The 24,312-nt window shown below is 42.1% G+C and overlaps 1 protein-coding gene across 1 annotated transcript in view; it reads right to left on the minus strand.

The window, feature by feature from the left end:
* Positions 1 to 209: 209 nt before the first annotated feature.
* The window catches only part of scml2 (Scm polycomb group protein like 2), a 28,111-nt gene continuing 4,008 nt past the window's right edge, over positions 210 to 24,312 (minus strand). The window contains exons 5-15 of the mRNA XM_080761054.1: positions 23,943 to 24,177; positions 23,153 to 23,241; positions 22,666 to 22,909; positions 11,033 to 11,178; positions 10,523 to 10,702; positions 9,756 to 9,885; positions 8,444 to 8,650; positions 5,211 to 5,381; positions 4,390 to 4,614; positions 3,671 to 3,825; positions 210 to 2,937 (exon numbers count right to left, since the gene is read on the minus strand). Of these exons, the coding sequence (XP_080617180.1) occupies positions 2,812 to 2,937; positions 3,671 to 3,825; positions 4,390 to 4,614; positions 5,211 to 5,381; positions 8,444 to 8,650; positions 9,756 to 9,885; positions 10,523 to 10,702; positions 11,033 to 11,178; positions 22,666 to 22,909; positions 23,153 to 23,241; positions 23,943 to 24,177 (1,908 nt within the window). The 3' untranslated portion in view covers positions 210 to 2,811. The remainder of the gene's footprint in view (positions 2,938 to 3,670; positions 3,826 to 4,389; positions 4,615 to 5,210; positions 5,382 to 8,443; positions 8,651 to 9,755; positions 9,886 to 10,522; positions 10,703 to 11,032; positions 11,179 to 22,665; positions 22,910 to 23,152; positions 23,242 to 23,942; positions 24,178 to 24,312) is intronic.

The following is a 24,312-nucleotide window of genomic DNA, read 5'->3' on the forward strand; positions in this document are numbered from 1 at the left end:
GTGGTTAGCCCCTTCAAAGCTATTTTATACTTAAGCTACTTGTTTTAAAAAATAGCTAAGTTGTCGATCTGCAATTTTTTCTAAACAAATCTGAAAACACTATAAAGTTTGATGATCATGCTGAAGACACAAATCTAACGGGGGTCCCTGGCACTGAATCTTTTAAAATGGGGGCCTTTGACATCAAAATTCTGGAGAACGACTGATGTAAACACATGTTTAATTGTGTGAAGGTATATCAAACATATTTAACAAACCTCTTTCCTGGAGTCAAGAGTAAAAAGACTCTATATTATTTACACAGATGCAATGGAACGATACATGATGAGGCAGGACATTTAAAAAAAAGTACACCGATAATTTAACAGCGTACCCTTTTTTTTGTATAAATGTGCAGTCACTGTTTAATAAAAATGAACAGGAAAGGCTACCGACCTCTAAAAAACTGCCTACTAAAACCTGAGTATCACATTAAAGCAAGACAGTTCAAGTATTAACTTGCTGACAACTAGGTGAGCAGTGTTGTGAAAATGCAGGTACAAAATAAACAATTTGGTTTGAAAATGTTCTGAAATGTTCAGAGAATTTGTATTTCTGCCACTGGGGGAAAAAAATAAAAAGGATAAATACTTCCAAGATTATAATGTGTATAACTTTTCAGAAAACATCTTCATCCAGTAGGTAGTTATAAGACAGTGAACAAAAGACAATTTCAGGCAGAAAAACATTGATTACACACGTTGATACAGGCTGATACACTTTGTTACAGTACAAAATGATAGCAACATTTTGGCTTGTTTATATACAAAACCGTTCCTCCATTAGCTAATCTTTCATAAGTACCAGAACTATCTGTACAATATTGTAAGTTGACAAATGATGACCCTTGCTATCATTTTATCAGAACTTACAGTATTCCAGTCATTGTGCGTGCATATTTTGTGTGTGTCTGTGTGTGTGTGTGTGTGTGTGTGTGTGTGTGTGTGTGTGTGTGTGTGTGTGTGTGTGTGTGTGTGTGTGTGACTGTGTGTGTGTGTATACATGCATTTGTGTTCGTGTGACTGTCAAAGCAAAAATACAATCATATAGCCAAGTCAGTATCCATGGAGACCGAGACAGCAGATAAAGAAGCTGTCTCTTCAATGAGGGCTTTCATATAATATTTCTGTAACATGAGCTGAGCTTACACAGTCAAATAATGCTCAGTGCTAATTTATCCATTTGTAACTCAGAGCGCACAAGTTTAAACCAACAGTACACTCTCAGATGCTCAATTAACACTGAGGATATGACTGTGTAAGATCAGATCTCTTTATGTATTCATAATAACTGATACGCACCAATCATAGAGTACCTTTCAGCACAGCTCACCTCATACAGTCACCTCCCATGTGTAGAATCAAGCTCCAAAACAAGGTCTCTGAATGAAACCATAAGGAAGGTTGTGTTATTGCATTGTGGAAAAATCATACAACAAGTCATCCACTGCCAAGACCTGAATTGGGCCCCACAATTTTGGTCACAGAATGTCCATCATAAAAGCCCAGAAGGGGAATGTGAACATTAACGCTAAAAGGGCGCAACACACGAGAAAGACCCAAGAACCATCACCAGAATCAGGTGATGAAATGAAACGACCAGTACTATCAATGTCTATCGCCTGATTTAGGGGCCGTGTCCATAGAACGTTTTGTTTGCTTGTTTGTTTTAGCTGCCATCGCCTTTCTGTCATGAACTTCTATGGTAAAGACCCACTGGAGTGGAGAACCATCATAGTGTTGCTGTTGGGCAGAAAGAAAATATTCTTCAGGCATGAAGGAGGTCTATGAACGAAAGTTATATCATATATATAAAAAAAATTTATTATGTTTTTGCACAGTTTTTAGTGTGCATTTAAACCGCTTCTTTATCCCGTTGAGGGGGATAGGGCGTTGAACTTACATGAAGCTTGAGGATCATCATGTAGTTCATAAACACATGGGTCTTGCTTGCGAGGCCCTCAGTGGTCTTCCATGTTTCAGAGCAGGACAGTCGTCACGTTGGCGTTGATGATCCATAGCTTGGTGTGTTGTTACAGAGAGCTGCTTTGATAGCCAGATTGGCTGCAAGATCCTAAAGCTGTGCTTAGCCGATTCAAAGCTCTATATCCCTGTCTGCTTGAGTGTGCGGAGCCGGAGGCTCACTTTAATTGTTCATTTCATCAGCAGATTATTATTTCGCGATTTTGTCAAATAAAGACAAAGTAAGTGCAATCCTTATAAGTCCAATTACTGTTACTTTTCAGTATTCAAATAAAAGAAATTACAAAAATAGCAGATCTGATATTTTGGATATGTTTGTGTGACGCTAATAATGTGAGTAATGTGATCAAGTAGGGCGCTAATTTAAAAAAATAACACAAAATGTTTTAATATGGAGATAGGAGGTTTCTACCCGACACCAGCGATATCCAAAGCTCTCCTCCGCTCATAAAACACTTTCTGTGGACACAGGCTTTATACTTGGTTGCACATAGAAATGTCACAGTGAGACAATGCTCAAGCTTGTGTAGCAGTAGTGTCTCGAAGCCTCTGCTTGATGAGCTAAAAGCCTAATGTCCCCCAGCCTAAAGATAATTCACTTTAGTCTAATCATGGATACGATGTTGGTTTTTCACGCGGGAAACCCGGGTTTGAATAGTTACACTTATATCGGCTTGTTTCGTTGTGAGACCAGTCTATGTGTGAGACACACCGGTGTGCAACTTAAGTATAAATCAGGCATATTGTGTGTGGGTGTGTGAGCGGTGAGTGTTGTGTGTACTTGTCGGTGCTATTGTTTGGTCTGTTTGAGTTTCTCTATGTGGTGACAGAGCTTGAGGGCGGGTCCCAGCTTCAAGCCCATGTACTTCATGATGACGTCACTCCTCAGCAGCATCAGAGCACGGCCGTCAATCTCCTGCACAGACAAAAGAAGCACAAACCTCTGTCAGGTGTTGGGTGTTCAATAGCATTGATTTATGGAGAAAATGGGGTGCGCACGCTTTTCCGACACACCGAAGATCCGAAGCGGGGGGACATGCGATGCGATGCGAAAAAGCGATGGTCCGACATGCACTGCTCCCGTGCTTGCGGTTAGGGTTAGGTTAGGATTGAGGTTTCAGATCAATACTAAAGCCTGCACCCGAGGAAATACGGTAAATAAAGACATAAAAGATTACATTTTTAGTTAGCTGGTTACTACCTGAAACAATATAGTTACAGTACTTTGTACTGTAACTATATTGTAATTCCAGGATGGTGAGATCATTTGTTTTGCCCTTTTAAGGACTGAGATCATGGACTATGTTTTACAGAATGAGAATAGCTGTGCAATATATTTCTTCTGTGGAGTCACTTTTTAAACTGAACATTTTAGACCAAGTAGTCAAAATGTAATTCGTAAACAACAGGATCATATGATCATATGATCGTTGTTTGATGTGCATAACATTTTCAGCGCATTGTGATCTTGTAGATCTGCTATTTCCGGCAGACGTTTCCCCCAGAATAGGGATGCTGCTGCGCTTCAAGCGGTGACTGATCTATCCTGCAAGATACTAGCCTCGATCGGTGCCCAGGCTTTAACATTTGTTCGCATTCGGCTAGCAAGATACCAAACAGGAAGAGTAGGTGTGTTGCAAGCCACTCACATGTTTCCTGAACAGCTCCACGTGGGGCCCCAGGGTTAGAGGATCAGCCTCTTGAACGAACCCAATGACGTCTTCAATGGACCAGGAAGAGACCATGTGGCCCGAAGCGTCTTTGTCCTGCAGCGCGTGGTCTGGGCCTGTTGTTGAGCTAGCTGCTGTTGTGTGTGCATGAAGAAGAGGTTTATTTTATGGCTGTCGGGCAGAAACCTCTTACCTCCATATTTAAAACCTTGTGTTCTTTCATGAATTAACGCCTTACTACTTCATCATACTACAGCATCAAAAGTAGCAGATCCACAAGCTTAAAACACAGTGCGAAGCAACCACTTTCGAGCTTGTAGATCTAAAAGGTAACAGTTTTGGACCACCACCCGACAGAGACGATTAGACGCCATCTAGTTGTGCGTTTGAGTGCATGTGGATATCGTTGTTGTCAAGTCAGAAACATTATTATGTCCATTTTTATGAATGAATGAAAAGATTGCGATACGTTGTGTGTATGTATATAGTACCTATTTTATGCTACTTTATACAAATATATATAAATATACAAATATTAACACATTAACACATTTTTAAAACTAAGACTAAATAATAACATTGGATCTGATTGGAACAGAACTATTTTTTTTCCATTTCCTGAAAAGTAAAGTTTTTTGGACATCAAGGTTTCTAGCAGCGATATGTATGCATAGATCATGTTACAATTGACCGTATACCTTCTACTCGTCTGTGTGTCCGCATCAAAGCCAGATCAGCTGGGATGGAGTTGAGTCGTCGTAGGGGGGTAGGTGGAGGCGCTTGTGCTGGGTAATAGGTACCTATTACAGGGCCAGGCTGCGGCAGGCGATAGTCTGACGTGTTGCGGAGGGAGCGTGCGCCGGAGGCAGGGTCACTGGTAGAGTCATCATGGGACAGGCCGTTCTCAATATGGGAGAGTGGTTCTGTAAGAGTAAAGCCACGTGTTTACTGTATATTACCGGCAAATAAATTAGCATACCTTGCTGGAATGGCAATGGGAGAGAATGTTTTCAGTTTTCACATGTGCTCCTTGCCACCGAAAGAGCTGGTATTGCCCGATAAGCAACCGTTTTCATTTGTTTAATGGTATAGAAGGCTACTTTATACTTGTGTGAGTGGTGGTTGTAAGCGTGCAAGCAAACTTTAATCTATCAAAGGAACAGAGGATAAGCAAATGCGGGAGTTGGCAGTTAGTTTCAAGCCTAAATTCGCCAAGATGACATATTTTGAAATTATTTTTGTTCTTATTATTATTTTAAATGGCCACTTATTAAATAGGTTCAAACAGCTGTTTGTGCGCTGCAGTGTCATGTGCCCCTTCATTCAATGTGTCTGCCTTTCTCTTTTCTCTCTCCTTCACCCACCTTCTCCCTACAGAGCTTTAACTTACATCTTAGGACAAGCCATCTTCATGCAACATAGACATACAAGGGTTAACAAACACAAACAAAACCCTGAAATACAATGACATGATGGACCAGTGGTTCTCAAATCGTTTGGTATGCACTACTACCAGTACCTGTCTTGGTCCTGTCGAAGAGGTGTGTGTTGGCGTAGGGACTGAAGGGCTGGGAGCTGAACAGACTGTCACTCTGTAGATGCTGGCACATGGTCTCCAGGAAGCGCAGGACGGACGAGGCACTGGCCACCGAGGGCAGCTTCACGTAGCGGATGCCATGCTCCGACCGCACTGGGGACACACAACAACATACACACACTTCAGACCGCACGGTGGACACACAACATACACACAATTTCCTCAGGATTCACTTATTTTCACAAGCATGACACAGAATCTGAGATCACTGTTAACCCCCCCCTGAAGCAGAGCATAGGATCCAGAGTTATAGCATGGACAGAACATGAACCCTTCAAGGGCATACGTTAAGATGCCCTTGAAGGGTTCATGTTGTTTCCACACTATAACTCCTATGCTCTGCTTCAGGGGTACAGACTATAATTACAATTTAGGCATTTAGCAGACGCTCTTAAAGGGACACTTCACCCTTTTTGCAAAAAAATATATGTTAATGACGTTTAGAAGCTTTAGAACACTTTCCTGGGGGTCTTTATGTGTGTAATATGTGATATTAGATTGTAGCAGTGAGCCCAGTGTCTCTGATGTCATGAACACTGGGCTCACTTACTTCCTGGACTACATCAAGGTATATGAAATGGAGGTAAAGTCTCCAACTTAATTTTCGCTATCACGCAATTCCAGACGGCAGATTCGTCGCACCATGGGAGCCAAACTGCACCCGGAAGTTCGGCAGAATGCACTGGAGTCAATGAGAGCTCAGTGACCAGCTCATGAACATGAGCTACACAGACAATATTTCTGAATGACTGAGATATTTTGTAAAGTAATCGCTTCTGGCAAATAATACATCATTATTTTCTGCTGTGTTGCTTTTCGATATGTACACTGTGTAATTTTATTGAGGTACCTAAAGAGCAAAAAATACGTTTCTGAACGTGCCAAGTATCGCGAGACTGTCCACCGTTTCCTGTTTGGCAGCCAAATCTCGCAATACCTCCGAAACAGAAACGATACCTGCTGCTGTTTAAATCCTCAAATAAAATGATGTACTGTGCACATGGACAAGCAAGTGATTAGAAAACAAACTGTGTCTATGTCTTCTTTTATGCCTGAACCGATTATATGACACGGGTCTCAATGGTATCATAAATAATGTTTGTTATGAGCTGGTCAAGCTTGCTCCTTTTACTGCTTTGTATTCATGCAACTTCCGGTGCGAGATTTGGCTCCCATGAAAGTGTCATGGCGCAGTCACGTGACTGTGTCACTTCCTTCTCTAATCTTACTTGGACTACATGTTGTCTCAGTAAGACAGCCCTCCCCTATCCACAAGGAGGAGCAGTGCACCAAAGTATTATGGGAATTGTAGTCCAGGAAGGAAGTGAGCCCAATCAGAGACACTGGGCTCACTGCTACAATCTAAAATATCTAAAACCACATATTACACACATAAATTACCCCAAGGAAAGTGTTCTAAAGCTTCTAAACGTCATTAACATATATTCTTTTGCAAAAAGGGTGAAGTGTCCCTTTAACCCAGAGCGACGTATACAGTAAGCAAGAATAACACATGTTAATACATCAAATACATCAAATACATAACATCATACAACCCACAGAATCATACATTCAAGGAGGAGGCTGGGGAGTTAGAGGGGGTTTGATCACTGGCCAATAGAGAGAGGAGATAGAGAGAGTTCTTTTTGTGTCTTCCTTAAATTAATGCCCTACTTGATCATACTACAGCGTCACACAAAAGCATCAAAAGTAACAGCTCCACAAGCTGGAAACGTTCTGAGCTTGTATAGATCCGTTACTGTTATTGAATTTGAATCCTAAAAAGTCCTCATACATGATTCTAGATTTTTGGACTCATCTCAAAAAATGTAGTCCCCCCCTCCCCATTCAGGATTTGTGTTCAATATACATATACAGTGTAATGCCCATTGTGTCCAATTTTTTTAAGTTTTTTTTTAACAACCAATGTATACAGGTTTAAAGTGGTTGAACTGTTTTTATGCGATATTGCCACATTTCGCTGGCCCCCACTTTGAGAGCCGCTGACATACATTACCAAACAATTAGCGGCAGATGGCCTTTTAGGGTTAGCAGCACCCTCCCTACTGTTGTCTCCTCTGTGCACCCCACCCCCACCCAAGCCTTCGTAAATCCACCTCATCCCACTTAAATCTATCCCACATCATCTCCCCCCGCCACCCCCCGGGCCCCCACCCAGTCCCAGCCTTCCCCTCATGGCAGACACCCCAGGGAGACCCAATCCCAGCATCCTCAACCAGGTTAGATGCACATGTCACTTCTCATTACCGACACACTGCTCCAATAAGCTGCTGCCACAGGCACTGGGCAGTCTTTTATTCTTATGCCCTGAGCGCGCGCGCACACACACACACACACACACACACACACACACACGGCCAAGTGGCCTGCCCCGTTGGTGTGTACCTAAACCAATTTCACCTGGTTGATTGCTTATCCAGGCTACACATTTGGCATTAAGAATACATTAGAATACATACAGCACTGTCTTCAGACAGAGGAATGGATGGATGGATGCAGTGTTTGTTTGTAGTCATCTAGTCTCTCTGATTTCTGTCTTATGTTACCTAGCTTACCTAACCTCTATCTAGGCATGTAACAGTTTTTTTTTAATCTCAAATAGATTTTCCCAACAAATGACAAAAATACCTTTTTTATTTCTCTTACACATATCCAGCATTTTCTTTCACTTTTAATTGTCTCCACCAGGCCGAAGGCATGGGGAGAGAGTATGTTTTGTCTGTGTGTCCGTTACCAACGGCCTGTTATAGCGCCACCATGAATGCTATTATCCTGGTGGAGACCTGTGCCCGTTTCTAGTTTTCTTCTCTTTTCATCTTTTCAATACAGTAGGAAATTACTACAATAACATTCCATAATACAGTGGTCCCCAACCTCTTACATCTGACAAAAGTTAAACCACCCCTAGGCCTACATGCAGTTCTCACCGCGTTGTGAGCTTGTAGATCAGCTATTTATAGGGCCAGTTTTCACAATATAATGATGACATTCCCAGGTTGAAAGTGGATGAAAGCAAACTATGATTTTGTGCAACATGCTTACAATTTTGGAATACCTCCAAACATGGCCTCATGACCCCCCCCCACCCCCCTCCTCTGCAGGGCTGTGCTGTGCGCTCAGCTGCGCTCACTCACCTCTGATCACCTCTCCTCCAGAGTGAGCCTGGCTCTGTAGGAAGGACAACAGCACAGAGGGCTGGTAGGTGCAGTCCACACAGGCCTGGACGGCCTGCTGGAGCACTGCGTTGACCGGGGCGGGGCCAAAGTGGTCGAGAAGCTGCTGCACCAGCTTATGGTCCAGGTGGGGGCCGTAGTCACCGTGCTTGTTTACGTACACACAGACTGTGGGAGGAGGAGGACGACGTCAGATTGAATGAACACAAAACACTAGCCGAACAGCGGCACATCACAACAATGGCACAGCAACAATACTACCTACAATAATGTTAATTAAAAGGGATATTTCAGTTGAAAACACTTCTGGGATCATTTTAACCTATACTCTGGCTTTTGTGTGCACCCCAGACAGTTTTTATGTTGTTTGATTCAATATTTGTGTGTGTGTGTGTGTGTGTGTGTGTGTGTGTGTGTGTGTGTGTGTGTGTGTGTGTGTGTGTGTGTGTGTGTGTGTGTGTGTGTGTGTGTGTGTGTGTGTGTGTGTGTGTGTGTGCCAACGATGAACCTCTGCCCCAAACGGCCTGTTATAGCGCCACCACGTGTTTTACTTTTGTAAAACACATTTTTTTATATTACTCCTCCATATTTTGTCCAAAAATCCCGCAAATCGTTACACAGCATCTCTATAGTCATGTGTTCAAGACGGATCTGTCTGATATTTCATATTTCATCCTAATTGGCTAACATCGGCTTTCAAAGTTTGCAGAATTGGCCCGTTTTTAACAAAAAGCCTCAAATCATGAATGCAAGCATGCAATTTACGTGAAATCTTTCACTGACTTTCCTACTAGGCTGAGGAATATATCCCACCCTTTTCACATTGGATTGTTATAGCGCCACCAACAGGTGGATTTTTGTAAAACACATTTTTGGAACAAAATGCCTCAAATCATCCAATTGCCATCCAAAGCGTAAGAAGAAATGGCACCGTTTTCACATTGACCTATTATAGCACCACCAGGAGGCCACAACCTGACCTGCCCTAGTGGAGCCCTGTGCCCTGAGGGGCACTTTATCTGGTTTGATATTCATTTTATCAGACATGGCCCCATCCTAGTATAAAATATAATATAATTCTATGGCTGTTATCTGGTATGAAATGTAGCTGTACAGACTATATTAGAAGCAGTGTGGTGTTTACAGAAATCGGTCCCAACCCACTGTTTGAGAAACAGTGGTTTAATGTAGCTGTACAGACTACATTAGAAGTGTTGTGGTGTTTAATATACCTGTTCAGACTACATTAGAAGTGTTGTGGTGTTTAATATACCTGTACAGACTACATTAGAAGCATTGCTGTGGCTGTTATCTGTTGTGGTATGGCTGGAGCTCAGTCTGGTCTCTGGGGGCGATGCTGCCACCAACGACGTCCCCAAGGACTGCACCAACCGGGGCTTCCTCTGGCATACAAAACAAACACACCTCATCTCATTAACCGTCCTGCAGTCAACAGAGGCTTTTAGTAGAAGAAGACACGGTTAAATCCAGAGTGTTTGTTCATTTTTGTCAGAGTTTAACTTAAATGATTACTTCTATTAATTGTCCAATACATTTCTGTCCGACAGCAGCGATATACTGTTACTTGTATATTTGTATTCATATTCTGTAACTGTATCAGAACTGCTGCCTTTTGCGACTGAATGTCCCCTCATGGGATCAACACAAGTCTTACCCTGTAGTAAAAAGAGTTAGGAGCGCATTTGTTTGGCTGGAGTAAAACTCTACAACAAGCTGCTCTTTGTTACAACTGGAATTGATGCAAAAAAGGAAGACACCAATTAAGGCACTTTAGTACAGTGGCTAATGCATTGCAAGACTAAAAACTAAAAACATATATTTAAGATTTTCCTATATTGTTTTGTAGTTGTTTTTGTTGCACTGTTCATTCGTCCAGTGTTGAATATTTCGTGGACCACAATGGATACAAGCATCCGGCTTTTTGTGTCATCCATTTGGTGTATTTATAACTCTTAAAACTACTTTTTTGACAAAATTGTCAATAAAGTATTCAATCAATCAATAAATAAATCTTATCACCTTGCTACCAGGTTTGGGCCCTCTCTTCTTGTGTGGTCTTGGGGCCAGTTGGAGGCCTGCAGGACTGGTTCGCGCAGGACTCTGCGGCGCTCCATTCACCGCCGCCGCAGCCGCCGCTGCCTCGGCAGCCGCCTTTAGCAAGGCGATGGTCTGGGATTTGGGGCGCCGGCCTCGCACGCCCTGGAACCGAGAGTCAATGAGCTTTTATTTGTCACTACTCATACAGGCACAAGAAGTGAAATACAACTTTGTGACTAAGGTCCACAAAGTACTGTTCCTACACCAATGTCAATAGTAATTGATGTGGTTGTTGGTCTGCTATTTTCGATGTGTGACACTTACGGTATAATACCTAGAAAGATAACGTGACGTCACCGTGACCCCATTGAAAGTAATAGCAGATGGAGCCACCTGACCAAATGAACTGCATTGAATGGCTCCTCAAGCCATAGCAATTGTAACAGTACCTAGTATTATACTAAAAGTTAATCACACCAACATGACAAATACCTTGCGGACGGGGAGCGGGGGCAGCGGGTTAGGCAGCCGGTAGGAGGTCTGCATGGTTGAGGAAGAGGAGGCTGAGGAAGAGCGGCGTGTGGGGAGTGAGGCTGTGGAAGAAGAAACAGGGGCCAGGAGCGCTCCGGGCAGGGTGACTGAAACACACAGGAGGACAGAGGGAGTCAGATGATTGCCCAGTGTTGTGGAAAGTAACCACCTACACTTACTCAAGTAAAGTAGTGAAACGTTTAGGTACATTTACTTTACTTGAGTACGATTTCTGTTTTCCAATAACATTTACTCCACTACATCTCAGAGGCAAATATTGGACTTTTACTCCAACACAGTTATTTGACAGATTAGTTACAAGTTTTGCATATTTAGATTTACAAAGATATTATGACAAAACATACATTTAAAACCCTAATTTATATTGTGGCTATTTCTGCTATTTTTTGAAGAATTCTGCCTATAATGACAAAGCCCAAAATAGGGAGGCCAGGTTGAAAGTAAGATCTCACTGCATTTCTGTTTTCAGGACAAAGACAAGGAAAAGTGAGCAGCCCTGCACAGAAGATAGCTTTCCTGTTTGCAAGTGTCCTCTCAAAGATTGGCAGGTCCTTTTTTTTCCTTTAGCCCCTCCCCATACCATTGTGGGGTCAAAAGTCACTAGCCCCTGCAGAACTACTAGGTAAACCCCTCCACATGTTTCACTTCCCCTTCTGCTCACAATACAATACACTACACAATACATATGGGATTGTAGCCTACTATTGATTATATAATCTAAAAAAACTCCCTAAAGGCGAATGCCTAGCAGGTATACATAGTGATTAAAAAAAACAAAAAAACAGGTGTTAAAAGCAAGAAAGGAAGATCTGGCTTTTGTTCGAAAATGACACAAAAGACAGCTTCTGTTTAATTATTCTGATCGTGACTCTGTGATTTGATCACATAATCACACTCTGAGAGAGAGAGAGAGAGAGAGAGAGAGAGAGAGGTAGAGAGTGCGAATGAGTGGCAGAGGGAGAGAGAAAGAGGGAAAGAGATAACATCTCCCATTTCAATACAGCCTATTCCTTTGCTGAGAGCTGGGGCCTGTGAGAGTGCATGTGGAAGCTCTCTCATGGGGCCTGGGCTTTCATTAGAACCTCCTTGACTGAGTCGATAGGGAAGGACTATGGCGGGCGTACACTGCTCTCCTAAGGGCCAGACATGTAAGCACCCTTAAAACGGCTTCATTGAGTGAAAGAGAGACTAGGAATAGGGGAGTGTATTGTTTCAAATGGTGAAGGATCGCTCCCTCAGCGAAGACAAGTTCACACTTTCACTGGAAAAACAGCAATAGAATACCATACCACCTTCAAGCTGTGAGACATTATGCTAGTTTGAGATGGAACACATAAGTACTAGTACTATAAATTTAAAATTAATATGAACTTTCATGACTGGTTGCAAAGTAATCCATCAAGCAATGCATTCCTTATAGTGGAATAATATTATATAATATGCTGTATGTAGACCGGGTGGCAGAGGCTCAGAAGTTACAGCCTGGATTTGGATGTTCTCCCTGTTCGATCCCCAGCTCTTCCTGGTTGGGGGATGTACGTGTCCTTAACCCCCTAACTGCTCCTGGTGAGCAGGTTGGTGCCTTGTATGGTTTGTATGTATTCTCATGCCAATAAAGCCCTTTGAATTGAATTGTATGGTTTCCTCCGTCGGCGATGTGTGAATGTTGTAAAACGATTTGAAGGGTCAGTCAGACATACTAGACTGACAGACTAGAGCCCTAAATTAATATATAATATGTATATGTGTTTTAGATATTTGGACTACCCGTAGTTTAGGACAGTGGTTCTCAACATGTGGGTCCCCAAATGATTTTGGGAGGTCCCCAGATGATTAGCTTAATATGTGCAACACTAGTGTTTTCTCACTCAACTGTAAGCAGACCAACATACAGTATAAGTGTATATACAGGGTACTGAATCTGCACATTTCTTAATACCTGCATGTACAGTATAAGCAAGAACTGGTTCATATATTTATTTAGTACACTGCAGCCAGCCACACTACAACTCACCCAGAAAAAGATTTAAGGTAAACATCATGAAACATAGGCTGCTGTATGTCTATGTAATAAATGGTACGGAGAACTCAAACAAATCCTAAATGAGGCATGTCCAGCTCATATACTGTGTTACCAAAACAAGAGAGGCATATGGTGTTGATCATGACAATGTAATTCCAGCTCGACCAACTGACCTGCGTAAGCCAGGGCCTCGGGGACGATAATGTGTGCGCACGTGAGTGTGCGTGCGTGCGCGACGTTGCATACACGAGGAAGAAGGCGCTACTGGGAAGTGTGTCCCCGGGGCTTGGGGGGAAGGGCCTGTCTGAGTTGCCTCGGTCTCTTCTAATTGCACTCTCTCACCCCACCAACCCACCCGCACATGTCTCATGCCTTTATAAATTCATGGACCCCCGTTTTGGGAGATGCATTAGGCCAAGGACTCATTTAACTATGAGTGTGCAAATAGACCTGTATGGGTCAATTTGATTCCATTTGCACACTCTCAGAGTTACAGTCCAGAAAACTGTCAATTTGGTTCCTAACTATGGATAATTTTTTGCTATGGACCTCCTGGAGCCCCATCAAGGTCCCCTGGGAGTCTACAGTACACTACAGTCTACACTACAAAACACCCCGATATTCATACATGTGTTGGGGTTCAAACAAATGACTCAAAGCAACCAGTAGTTCCAGGTGTCTGTACTGTGTAGCTGCCCAGAGCGAGATTTACTTGTAGAGTTGCTGGGCGATATGACCGATCGGCTATATTGTCACTATGTTTTGCACGGCACCATTTTACAACAAAGTATAATACACAAGTGGTACTATGAAAAGGATTAGCACTAGTCCATTTGATGATATAAAAAAACCCTGCATCTCTATTATTCGATTAACCTACATGAGCAGGATTAAGTTGATTAGAGGTTCTAAACGTTTTTTTTTAGATTTGGTTAATTGCCCAGCTGTATATTAGAGCATTTTCAACATACTACTGACTGAAAGCACATTGATTTCTTCAAGACGTGGTCAACTAAAGGCTATTGCATTTTTTTTCCGGTTCCACTTTTAAAAGTACTTCCGTATTTAAAGTGTGTTAACGTCACGATAAAGGAAAGATCTGATATATCCATTGTCAATGTGCCATTTCTGACTAAACCCTGCAGCTTAACATTGAAAGAGAACATGATTACAAACATGTGGTGGTCAATGCTCACTTGCTATATAAATATTTGTATTACTACTCAACTTTAATACAGCCATTTATCAAAGATAATTATACACAATGATGCATTTCCAGTGCTTTTAAAAATGTGACTTAAAAATGACTGGATCAACTGCTCTTCTACAGTGTCCAAAACAAAGAGACCAGCTTTAATCATTTACACTTAGCTAGTAGCTCGGAAGTTGCTACTTTTACCAGCAGGCATGCAAAGTCAAAGGCTGACTACACATTTCTGTTCTAGTGATAGCACTAGCTAGTAACAATGTATCTATGTGTTTATTTTATGCTTAAACATTTTGAAAGGAAAATATTTGGATTTGAATGAATGACCCCTCAATCAAGCACTGCATTTCAGTCCACATTACTCCTGAATTGAGTGGAACTTTAAACTTAACTTGAATTAGTATGTATCACAATTCACAGACACTCTTTTCTCTGATCTTGTCATGCAACTTTGACATAGATGAACACAATTTAACACCAGAGTTTAACAACAAAGTGAGTGCATTTAAAATGCCTTTTGTGCCAGTGTCCCACAATAGCTACAAATGAAATAAAAAATGCATAGTTATGCTATACAAGATTAAAGAGAGCACACCAGCAAAGATTCGTAAGACCAAAAAGGCAAAGACATGAGACTCACTAAGACAACCTAACTGTAAAAGCAACAACTTGCGTTAGCAGTGCTTTTGGCTGCAGCAGCAGCAGCAGCAGTAGTAGAAATAGTAGATGAGTAGTAGTAGTAGTAGCAGCAGTATTAATAGTAGAGTAGTAATCGTAGTAATAGTAGAGTAGTGGTAGTAGTAGTAGTAGCCTAGTAGTAATGGTGAGCCAAAAACAATAACAGTCACTCACTCACTGCAGTTGTTTCCTGGTTCTCCTTTTCAAGCAACTCTCGTCTTGTTTTTGCCTCAATGTTCCCCCCCACCCCTCTTCTAATGTGTGTTTTTTTAACTCTCTCTGCCACACACTCACTTGTAATTTGCTACTTATTGCCTATATTCTGTATCTCTATCTCCTTTATTAGGTTTCTACACTGCTTTTTCCCTCTCTCCCAGCCGGCAGTAGTAGTCCACTCCACAACAAAGCCCACGCTGGCTGCTGCTAGCTGAAGGCGGCCTGTGTGTGGAGCTTCCCTCCCTGTGTGAATGAGCCACATTAGCATAGGGCTGGGGAGGAGGAGGAGGAGGGGGAGGGGACAGACAGACAGACAGACAGACAGACAGACAGACAGACAGACAGACAGACAGACAGACAGACAGACAGACAGACAGACAGACAGACAGACAGACAGAGGTTTTTCTTTTATTTCACACTTGCTTTGGCAAGGTAAACGTATGTTTCCCGCCATGCCAATAAAGCCCCAATAGAATTGAAATCAGAGACAGAGAAGAGAAGGGGGGGTGTACTGGGGCCTTTTATTCATGTTATCAGTAGGCCCTATCGACAGCCCACATCAGTCACCTGCTTCTCAGTGACGCCGGGACGGGGGAGGTGAAAGGGGGGCCGGGGTGAACGGCAGGGCTTGGGGAGGGGGTGCTAAGGGGGGTTGGGGAGGTAAATGGTTAAAATGGACAAGACACACTACTCATGGGGTGAGGGGAAGACACTCCTGCTAGCATGCAAGCTAGTTTAGGCACATGCACTAGAGAGCACACAGGAGAGCAGAGCACACACACAAACATAAACATACGTGTGTGTGTGTGTGTGTGTGTGTGTGTGTGTGTGTGTGTGTGTGTGTGTGTGTGTGTGTGTGTGTGTGTGTGTGTTCACACAGAAATGAAGCGTGCACACACACACACACACACACACACACACGCACACTGCCCAAGAGGTCGTGCTGTGTGTAACCCTAGCCGATTCAGACACTCCCACAGGGGGAGGTGAAAGATGGCAGGGCCCCGTGTCAGGAAACACTGGCACAGTCGGATAGCAGGCCAGCAGCTTTCCCCTGCCTGAGAAACAATATGCAATAGAGACGTCAGACACGCCTAGCGGAAGCATGTCAAAAGCACCTCACTGTAATCTGAATTGTAGGCCTACAAAGACATCTCACTCTGGAAGGAGTTAGGATATATAGACCAGATGAGAATGTTTTTAAACAAAATGTGTGGAGTGATTTTTCCAGGTATAAAGTCTTGGATATCTCCCCAAAATAAAATAAAGTGTCCAGAACATTATGCCGTTCCAAGGTTCCAGGTTTGATTCCCGGGTCCTCCTGGCAAAGTGTTGAAGTGTCCTTGAGCAAGACACTGAACCCCTAACTGCTCCTGATGGTGCCTTGAATGGTTTCCTCTGCCATTGGCGTGTAAATGTGTGAATGTGAAGTACATTGTAATAATGTTTGCGTAAAGCACTATATAAATGCAGGCCATTTACCAATATTTAGAACAAAATAATATTTTTTAAATATTTGTACATGTCTGTTCCTCCAGAAATAAGGTTAAGGAATAGTACTGCTGCTGCTCAAATGTGACGCTCTCAGCAAAACCTGGAAATACATTTTCCGTTGTGGTAATGTCATGATGATGTATTCTAGGATATACTGTAATTGTATAACATTTAATTGTTTATTTATATTTAGCTTATATAAGTAATTACTTGATGAGGAAAATCATTTTGCATGATGACAGAGGGATATGAAGAAATAAATACAATTCCTTAAGAAATTTGAAATGTGAAGTATCACAACAACAATAGAGGAAGTCTTCCTCCCTGTGACTGTCTCTCCATTGTGATGTGCAGCTAATTATCAGCTCATTATCACATCATCCTCAAACCCCCGTCACCCACAGATCTACTCACATACCTCTACTCTACTACTACTCTACACAAACAGTGCTTCCCAGCCTTTTCTGGATCAGGGCCCACTTGAAAAAGTGTTTGTGGCCCACTCTGCATCTGACCAGATGAGTGAACCATAACATAGCAAGACGATGACAAGAAAACAAACCAACACCAGACTATAATGTATAATAAACATGAGTCATTAACCGATTAATGAGGTAGGCTACCACCAGCCTACCATAATTCAAAAGCTGGACACATTAACAATTAGGCCTGTACAAAGCAGAGCATTCACACAGCAGAGTCAAGATGACTCGTGAATCGTGATAGGACCCCAGGTGTACTCAAATGTCTTGTTTGTTGCAACGCAGCCTCTCCAACTCATTAAGCATCTAGTGAAACTCTGTTAAAATCATTCTCTTTGCTACAAGTGTACCTAGCATAAGAGTCTGTTGGACAGAGTACAGCAGAACGAGAGAAGCATCGAAGTAACCAAACAAGATGGTTAGTGCATCAGGTTCGATCTGAAAACAGTATCCTCTGCTATACCAAGCAAAAATGCCAGCGTAAAACAATCAATCTTTGGACAAGACCAGAAAGTATGACCCAATGTGCCCTTGGAGGTGTTGCATCTATCAGGAAACAGTTGGATACATTGTATTCATTTTAACTTTAGAGTAATGTAATCTGTGCAAAACTAGCTGCAGCCTGGCATCGACTGAGCCCAAGTGGATCCTCTTCAAACCCTTGCTCCAGATCTCATCTGTCAGTTCCACACCAATATCAGCTTCATATGAGGACTTAATATGGGTTGTTGACGGAATAGAAAACAGTGAGACAAATTTGGGTATAAGGTGTTTAGAATTAGAACGCCATTTCCATATAGCTCTGAAAAGGAAAAGGAAAGAAGTGGAGGGAGGGAGGGATGAGGATGGGTCCATCATGAAAATTTAAAAAATCATGATTTTTTTAAATTATTATTTATATTATGTTGATGAATTGAATATGAATACATAGGACCACAACGGAAGTCCCTCACATGTCTGACTGTACTTTGTGATGTTTAAGTATTCAATCAATCAACTGAGATTGCGTTTGGCTTGGATGAAGGAACCGATATATCATAATAAATTTAAAATACCATGAATATACATTTTTTTGCATGTCTTGCCAATTATTTGGGGGTCCACTAGGAATATCCTCACGGCCAACCAGCAGGCCCGGCCTAGCCCACAGGCTGGGGATCCATTCTGTGATGTTGTGTAACCACACGCACAAAAAGGGTATGTGTGTTGCATATGCAAGGGCCTGGCACAAATCAGGACTAGAAACAGATGTGTGATAATGATGTGGTACCCCTAAGCAGGCATACTGGATTTGGCGCTTTTTTGCACACACACACACACACACACACACACACACACACACACACACACACACACACACACACACACACACACACACACACACACACACACACACACACACACACACACACACACACACACACACACACACACACACACACACACACACACACACACAGTCTCCCTCTCCCATCAATCAAGCTTGTTTCCATGCTTTGTTTAGTTTTGTTTAGAGCCATGTGCTTCCTGGTCAGTGGATACAGACACAGCAGTGTGTAACGGTAGTACAAAGCTAGAGTAGATATATACATATTAATTATGGCTGCCACTAGCAGTGGCATCACATCCGGTATCTCAGAATGGACAGCCACACTGAGAAGTGACGCAGTGAGTATGCCTAATGAATGACCATTGGCATGATGTCTACGTATACAATATTTAGATCTGTTATTTTCGCTACTTTGGTGTGACACTGTCATACGAGGAAACATTTACAGCAAACATAAAAAGTTGAAATACGGAGAGATATGGGGTTTCCGCCCAACAGCGACGATATAAAGATAGAGAACAGTTGTAATACCTTAAAATGAACAGATTGGGATCAAGTCATTCTCTGAATGACTTGAATTTGGATGAAAAACTTTTGATTAATAGTTAATTATTATGGATACATTATTAATCTGACCAAGAAACAGATTTAAAACTGATATTGAATATTTACTCATTATAAACTTGTCATACATTTGTTATAAAATACACACAGGATGTTACATATATGCAACAGATAACGTTTGTAGAATAAACAAAGAACACTCAACTGAGAGGTTGCATTAGGTTGTATTGAATTAATTCTGACAGCAGAGGAGAGCATGTCTTTAGACAATTATTTTTGATTTCGAGGATTTTGTGTCCCTCTGTCTGCCCACCCAACTCTCTCTTTGTACAATTATTTTCTGTACGAATGTAAACTCCAAGAAGATCATTATAACAGTGAAACACAAATTGATTGAATTGATTCTGAATATATAGCCAAGAATCACAAATGTCTTCATCACAAAGAATCTTATGTTGATTGTTCCACGTGTTATTTCCTTAGATCGGATGTATGGTGGGGAGCCCCATATCAAGGGGTTTCCTGTTTACCAGTGTTTGTGTTGCCATGTCTGCTTAGTGACTTTAGGCTTGTTTTTTCGAAGGTCACTTTTTAATATTGGTAGTTGAGGGTTACAGTTTTTTAGTTTCTAAAATGTAATTGCTTATTTGGGCCCCGCCCCCCCGATATGCATTTGTATTTGGAACCCAATCTGAACATACTGTATTTTGTGCCAGGGATTTGTGCCAAGATTTGTGTTGTTAAAATATGCAAAATACTTTTCTTTTCCACAATAATTCTTGATCTACATGGTGCATTGTGAGCTTGTAAATCTGCTATTTTGAAATAGCTGAAAAGTGGTAAAACTTAGACCAGGCACATCTTTTGGGCTTGTTTTCATAGACCAGGCTGCTCGTTTCTTGTTGTTCTTTTTTGAAAGAAATATCAATTCTGAGATATTATTGCAAATACAGGACTATAATAATGCATTTCAAAACTGTTATGTGTACAGTAGGCTACACTGTACAGGAACTAACGGAACCAAGAGAGCTTTAAAAATGACTAAGATTAGCAGATATTTACGAAAGAAAGGTTCAGAAGTGAGAAACTGAATTCTACTCAACCAACTGTTGAGTACTACTGTACATCTTCAGAGAAGCATTGTGGACTCAATAGAATGATTTTTACATTATTTAAAACATGCTTAATTTGCATTCCCCTTGATGCAAAGCACTGGCCTACTACAACAGAGCCAGGTATCAGGATCTATGCTTGTGCTGCCCTCTAGTGGTACAAAGAATGTAGCATCCTTTATTGGTTCTTTTACCACCAACATTCTGTTACCACTGTTAATTATTTATACCATGCAGTACCCTTGAATGTTTTCTTATAGTTTGATTGCACCAGTACACTAATAATCTCCTACATTTGACAGCACTAAATTAGTCTTCAATAAGATATAAATGTCCTCTTTGTCTTTGACATTAATATCAGGGCTCCTACCGCTCCAGATACTATTCCTGTCCCTAAAGTTACACTGGACAGGGCACTCTCATTTAAGAAGCACCTGGAGAACACCAAAGCCAAAATTAACACCCGGCCGCAATAACATCCTGTATAAGATCTCGAAGTGGGGCGCCGATCCATCCACCACCAATCCATGCAATTGCCATGGCCCTGTGTTTCTCCACAAGTCTACAGAGTATGCCTGCTCAAGCTGGAGCCGATCACATCACATAAAACCGGTCGACGAAGCCTTACATGACACCTGCCGCATCACCACGGGATGCGTCACCTGTCCCGTGTTTCTATTCACTAGCCGGCATCTCTACCCCGATCAGCAGACGACTAGGTATCGCTGGAGATACAGAGGCAGAGGCGATAAACAGTAGACAGCCCTTGCATGGCCACGTAACTAGCACCCCCACGCAGGCTCCCATCCAGAGCCAGTTCTATGCAGACAGTGTTGCCCCTTCAGACAACCAAATAAGAAGCAAGGACCAACATCTAGAAAGATGAATGGTGACACTCACTGCCACATAAATGTGTGAAATAATGTATTTCCTGTCCTTGTATGAGTATTGAAAGAAAATGAAACATATTGGGGAATATATTGGTTAAAAATATGGTTGAATATTTAACCCCAAAATGTAGTGTACGGATAATATATTGTGTTTTGTGTACTTTTGTGTACTGTACCATGGTCATTCATTTTCTGTTGACAAGGTTTGATCATAAGGGGAGCTGTGGAGAAAAAGCATGTGAGCAATAGTTCCAGGAAGCTATAAAGGTACAGGAAGTGAGGTGGCGAGGGGGTTCCATTTTGGGCAGTTAGAAGAGTGTTTGGTGTGGTTGTTTGTCAAACACACTCTTTTCAAGCCTTTTCTAGGCAAAAATTAACTCAAACCAATACGCAGTTTGACCGAAGAACTTTGAGAGAAAGTTTGGTTGGGCATTTTCTGAGGATTTGAGCTCTAAACAAACAATTCAGTGTTTGTGAAGAAAGGAACCAGCTGAAAGCACTGATGAAAGTCTGTAGCTATACACAACAGAAGACACGTGGAGCTGTGGATCAGTACAGACAATGTCCCACCTACTGGAATGTACCGATGCCCGCCGGTGCAGTCCAGAAGACCTGGCAGCTACATCAGCTGTGGCCTGTGCCCGATATTGGCAGAACGACATCTGTTATGTTAATTCCTGTTGAGACACATTACACCACTCCTAGCTTCCCTTCGCTGGCTGCCGGTGAGTTTCAGAGTTGACTTTACTGATGACTTTTAAAGCCTTGCAAGGCATAGCTCCCAGCTACATCTCTGATATGCAGGAACTGCAGCATAAGCCTTAAATCCTCAGGTAAGGCAAGAAATATATGTTCACTATTACCAATCCTATATTAGAATTGGCTAATGGGATGGTGGGCCGGCTGGTGGACCACGGCTATGTCTCTCTGATTCAGAGTATCAGACATAACCATAAACAAATCCACTATGCCCATATCAGCATATAAATGGTAAATGGTGCATTTATATAGCGCCTTTATCCAAGGCGCTTTACATAGATTGTGCATTACATTCACCCATTCACACACCGATGGCAGCGGAAACCATGCAAGGCACCAACTAGCACATCGGGAGCAATTAGGGGTTCAGTGTCTTGCTCAAGGACACTTCGACAGTAACTCTGGGGGAGCCCGGGTTCGAACTGGCAACCTTGCGGTTCCCATCCAGGCACTCTACCCCTGAGCCGCCGCCGCCCCATATCACTCTGACATAACCATGAACAAACCCAATACGCCCATAAAAAGGCATGTCACTATGACTCAGACAGACATAACCATAAACAAACAAATAATAATAATAATAATATAAAAATAATAATAATAAATAAATAATAATAAATATTATTTAAAGCAGGCAGGCAAAGCATGGGAACCTGTCTATGAAAGGACATACATACCAAGTTACACATTCAAGAAATCTTTCAACGTACTGACCAAATACTTAGTATTGACCTTTTAAAAATCACCCTTTTTGTTTATAAATAAAATATATAAAGGCATATATAAAAACATAATGAAAACATTCTGGCAGTACTTACAAAAGTTACCAGGTGGCTGTAAGCTGTGTTTTGTCAGGGAACACCAGCCGACAGGGAAGATGTCTCTTGAATCGAAGGGGCACCAGTAGTCAAAGGCTCCCCGCCAGCCGTCAAACATGACAAAGATCTCCTGACCCCTGACCTCTCCCACTGTGGCCGGACAGATCAGGTAGGGGTTCTTCCTGTCTACGGCCTCCAACTTCATACCGGGTTGGAAATGGTTCTTAACAGGACTTTCTGGTTCCTATATATGCACACACACACACACACACACACATGCGCGCAAGAGTAAACAGTAAATTCCTCAGTGTCCATTTAACAATCAGAGTGTAGAAATATAAACAAATGGTCCATTTGGTTACATTTTATGTGGATAATATGTTCTTAGCTTAAAACGTAATCATGGCCCATGGCCATGAACCACAGTAACAGTGGTTCATGAAGTAACAATGAATGCATGAAACCTCTACATCCAGCAGGTTAATACCTTCTTGAAGGCTGAAGCGGGGGCCATTTCTGCTCCGCTCAACGTCCTCAAGAGGAACATGGGCCAAGACGACGCATTCATCCTGAAACCTGACATGATCAAAAGAACAAACTTCAGACATCATATAATATACCGTTTATATGACACGGCTGAGCTTGAGTCTTTTTCAAAACATACCATACACACATTATATTTTTGCAACCCATTTCAGGGGGATGTAGTTTAGACTCAAGACCAGGATTCCTGCATGTTTTTGTGAGGGTACCTACCCTAGGGGACATGGGGAGAACATGCAAACACCACACAGAAAGGCCCCTTCACCAACCCCGCCTCGGGTATTAGTTAGGTAAAGTTAGCTTAAGATGAGGCAAATCGGCAAAAAAAATGCTTACCACTAGCTTTCTTCACAGATGTGTTCACAAAGGTGTCTACTATCACAGAAAAATTTGTTCCAACCCAACTTTCTTGGGAAACTTTGTGACAGCTGCTGAAAGTTGGGGTACCATTATCAACCAATATAAGGCAAACTTTCATGTCTAACTAGGGGGTTTTCATGATGCTGAATCCATTACAAGCATGAGTTTTGCACGAAAATACTCCTTGGGCTAAATTCGGCCATAGCCACTTGCAAGTATAGTGTGTTCCACCATTTATCTACTTGAAAGTATCTCACTTGTCAAATAAAATAACTAAAATTGTATATTGACAAGCTCACATCACATTGCACTATTCGGCAAACAACAAACTACTGTATATAGTGAAGGGCGTGGCTGGTTAACTGCTAACTAACCCAACGGTGGCTGTAGCATGTCTCCGTTCCTCTCACAGGTTCCAATTGGTTGGATATCTGATGAGTCCACTAATCGCCAGAAGTCATTGGTGTTATCACTACCATCCAAACGCAAGCGCAGGCGGGTACCCATCATGCCCATCACCGTGGCGATGCACACAGAGTTGTTGTTGCGGGGATCGCGTGCTTCCAGCTTCATACCGGCCTTGAAGTCAGTTATTGGGGGGGTCCTGGACTGCAGGGGACCAAACAGGGAGGACTTCATTCATTGCCATGCACGCACATCAATTTTAACCACTTTCACAAAGGAGTAGAATTGTTAGGGTCCTTGCTTGGTGCCCCGCATTTAAAGTATACTGTATAAGTATAA

This window comes from Protomyctophum bolini (genome assembly GCF_963924005.1).
Source record: "Protomyctophum bolini genome assembly, chromosome: 1".
Lineage (NCBI taxonomy): Eukaryota > Metazoa > Chordata > Actinopteri > Myctophiformes > Myctophidae > Protomyctophum > Protomyctophum bolini.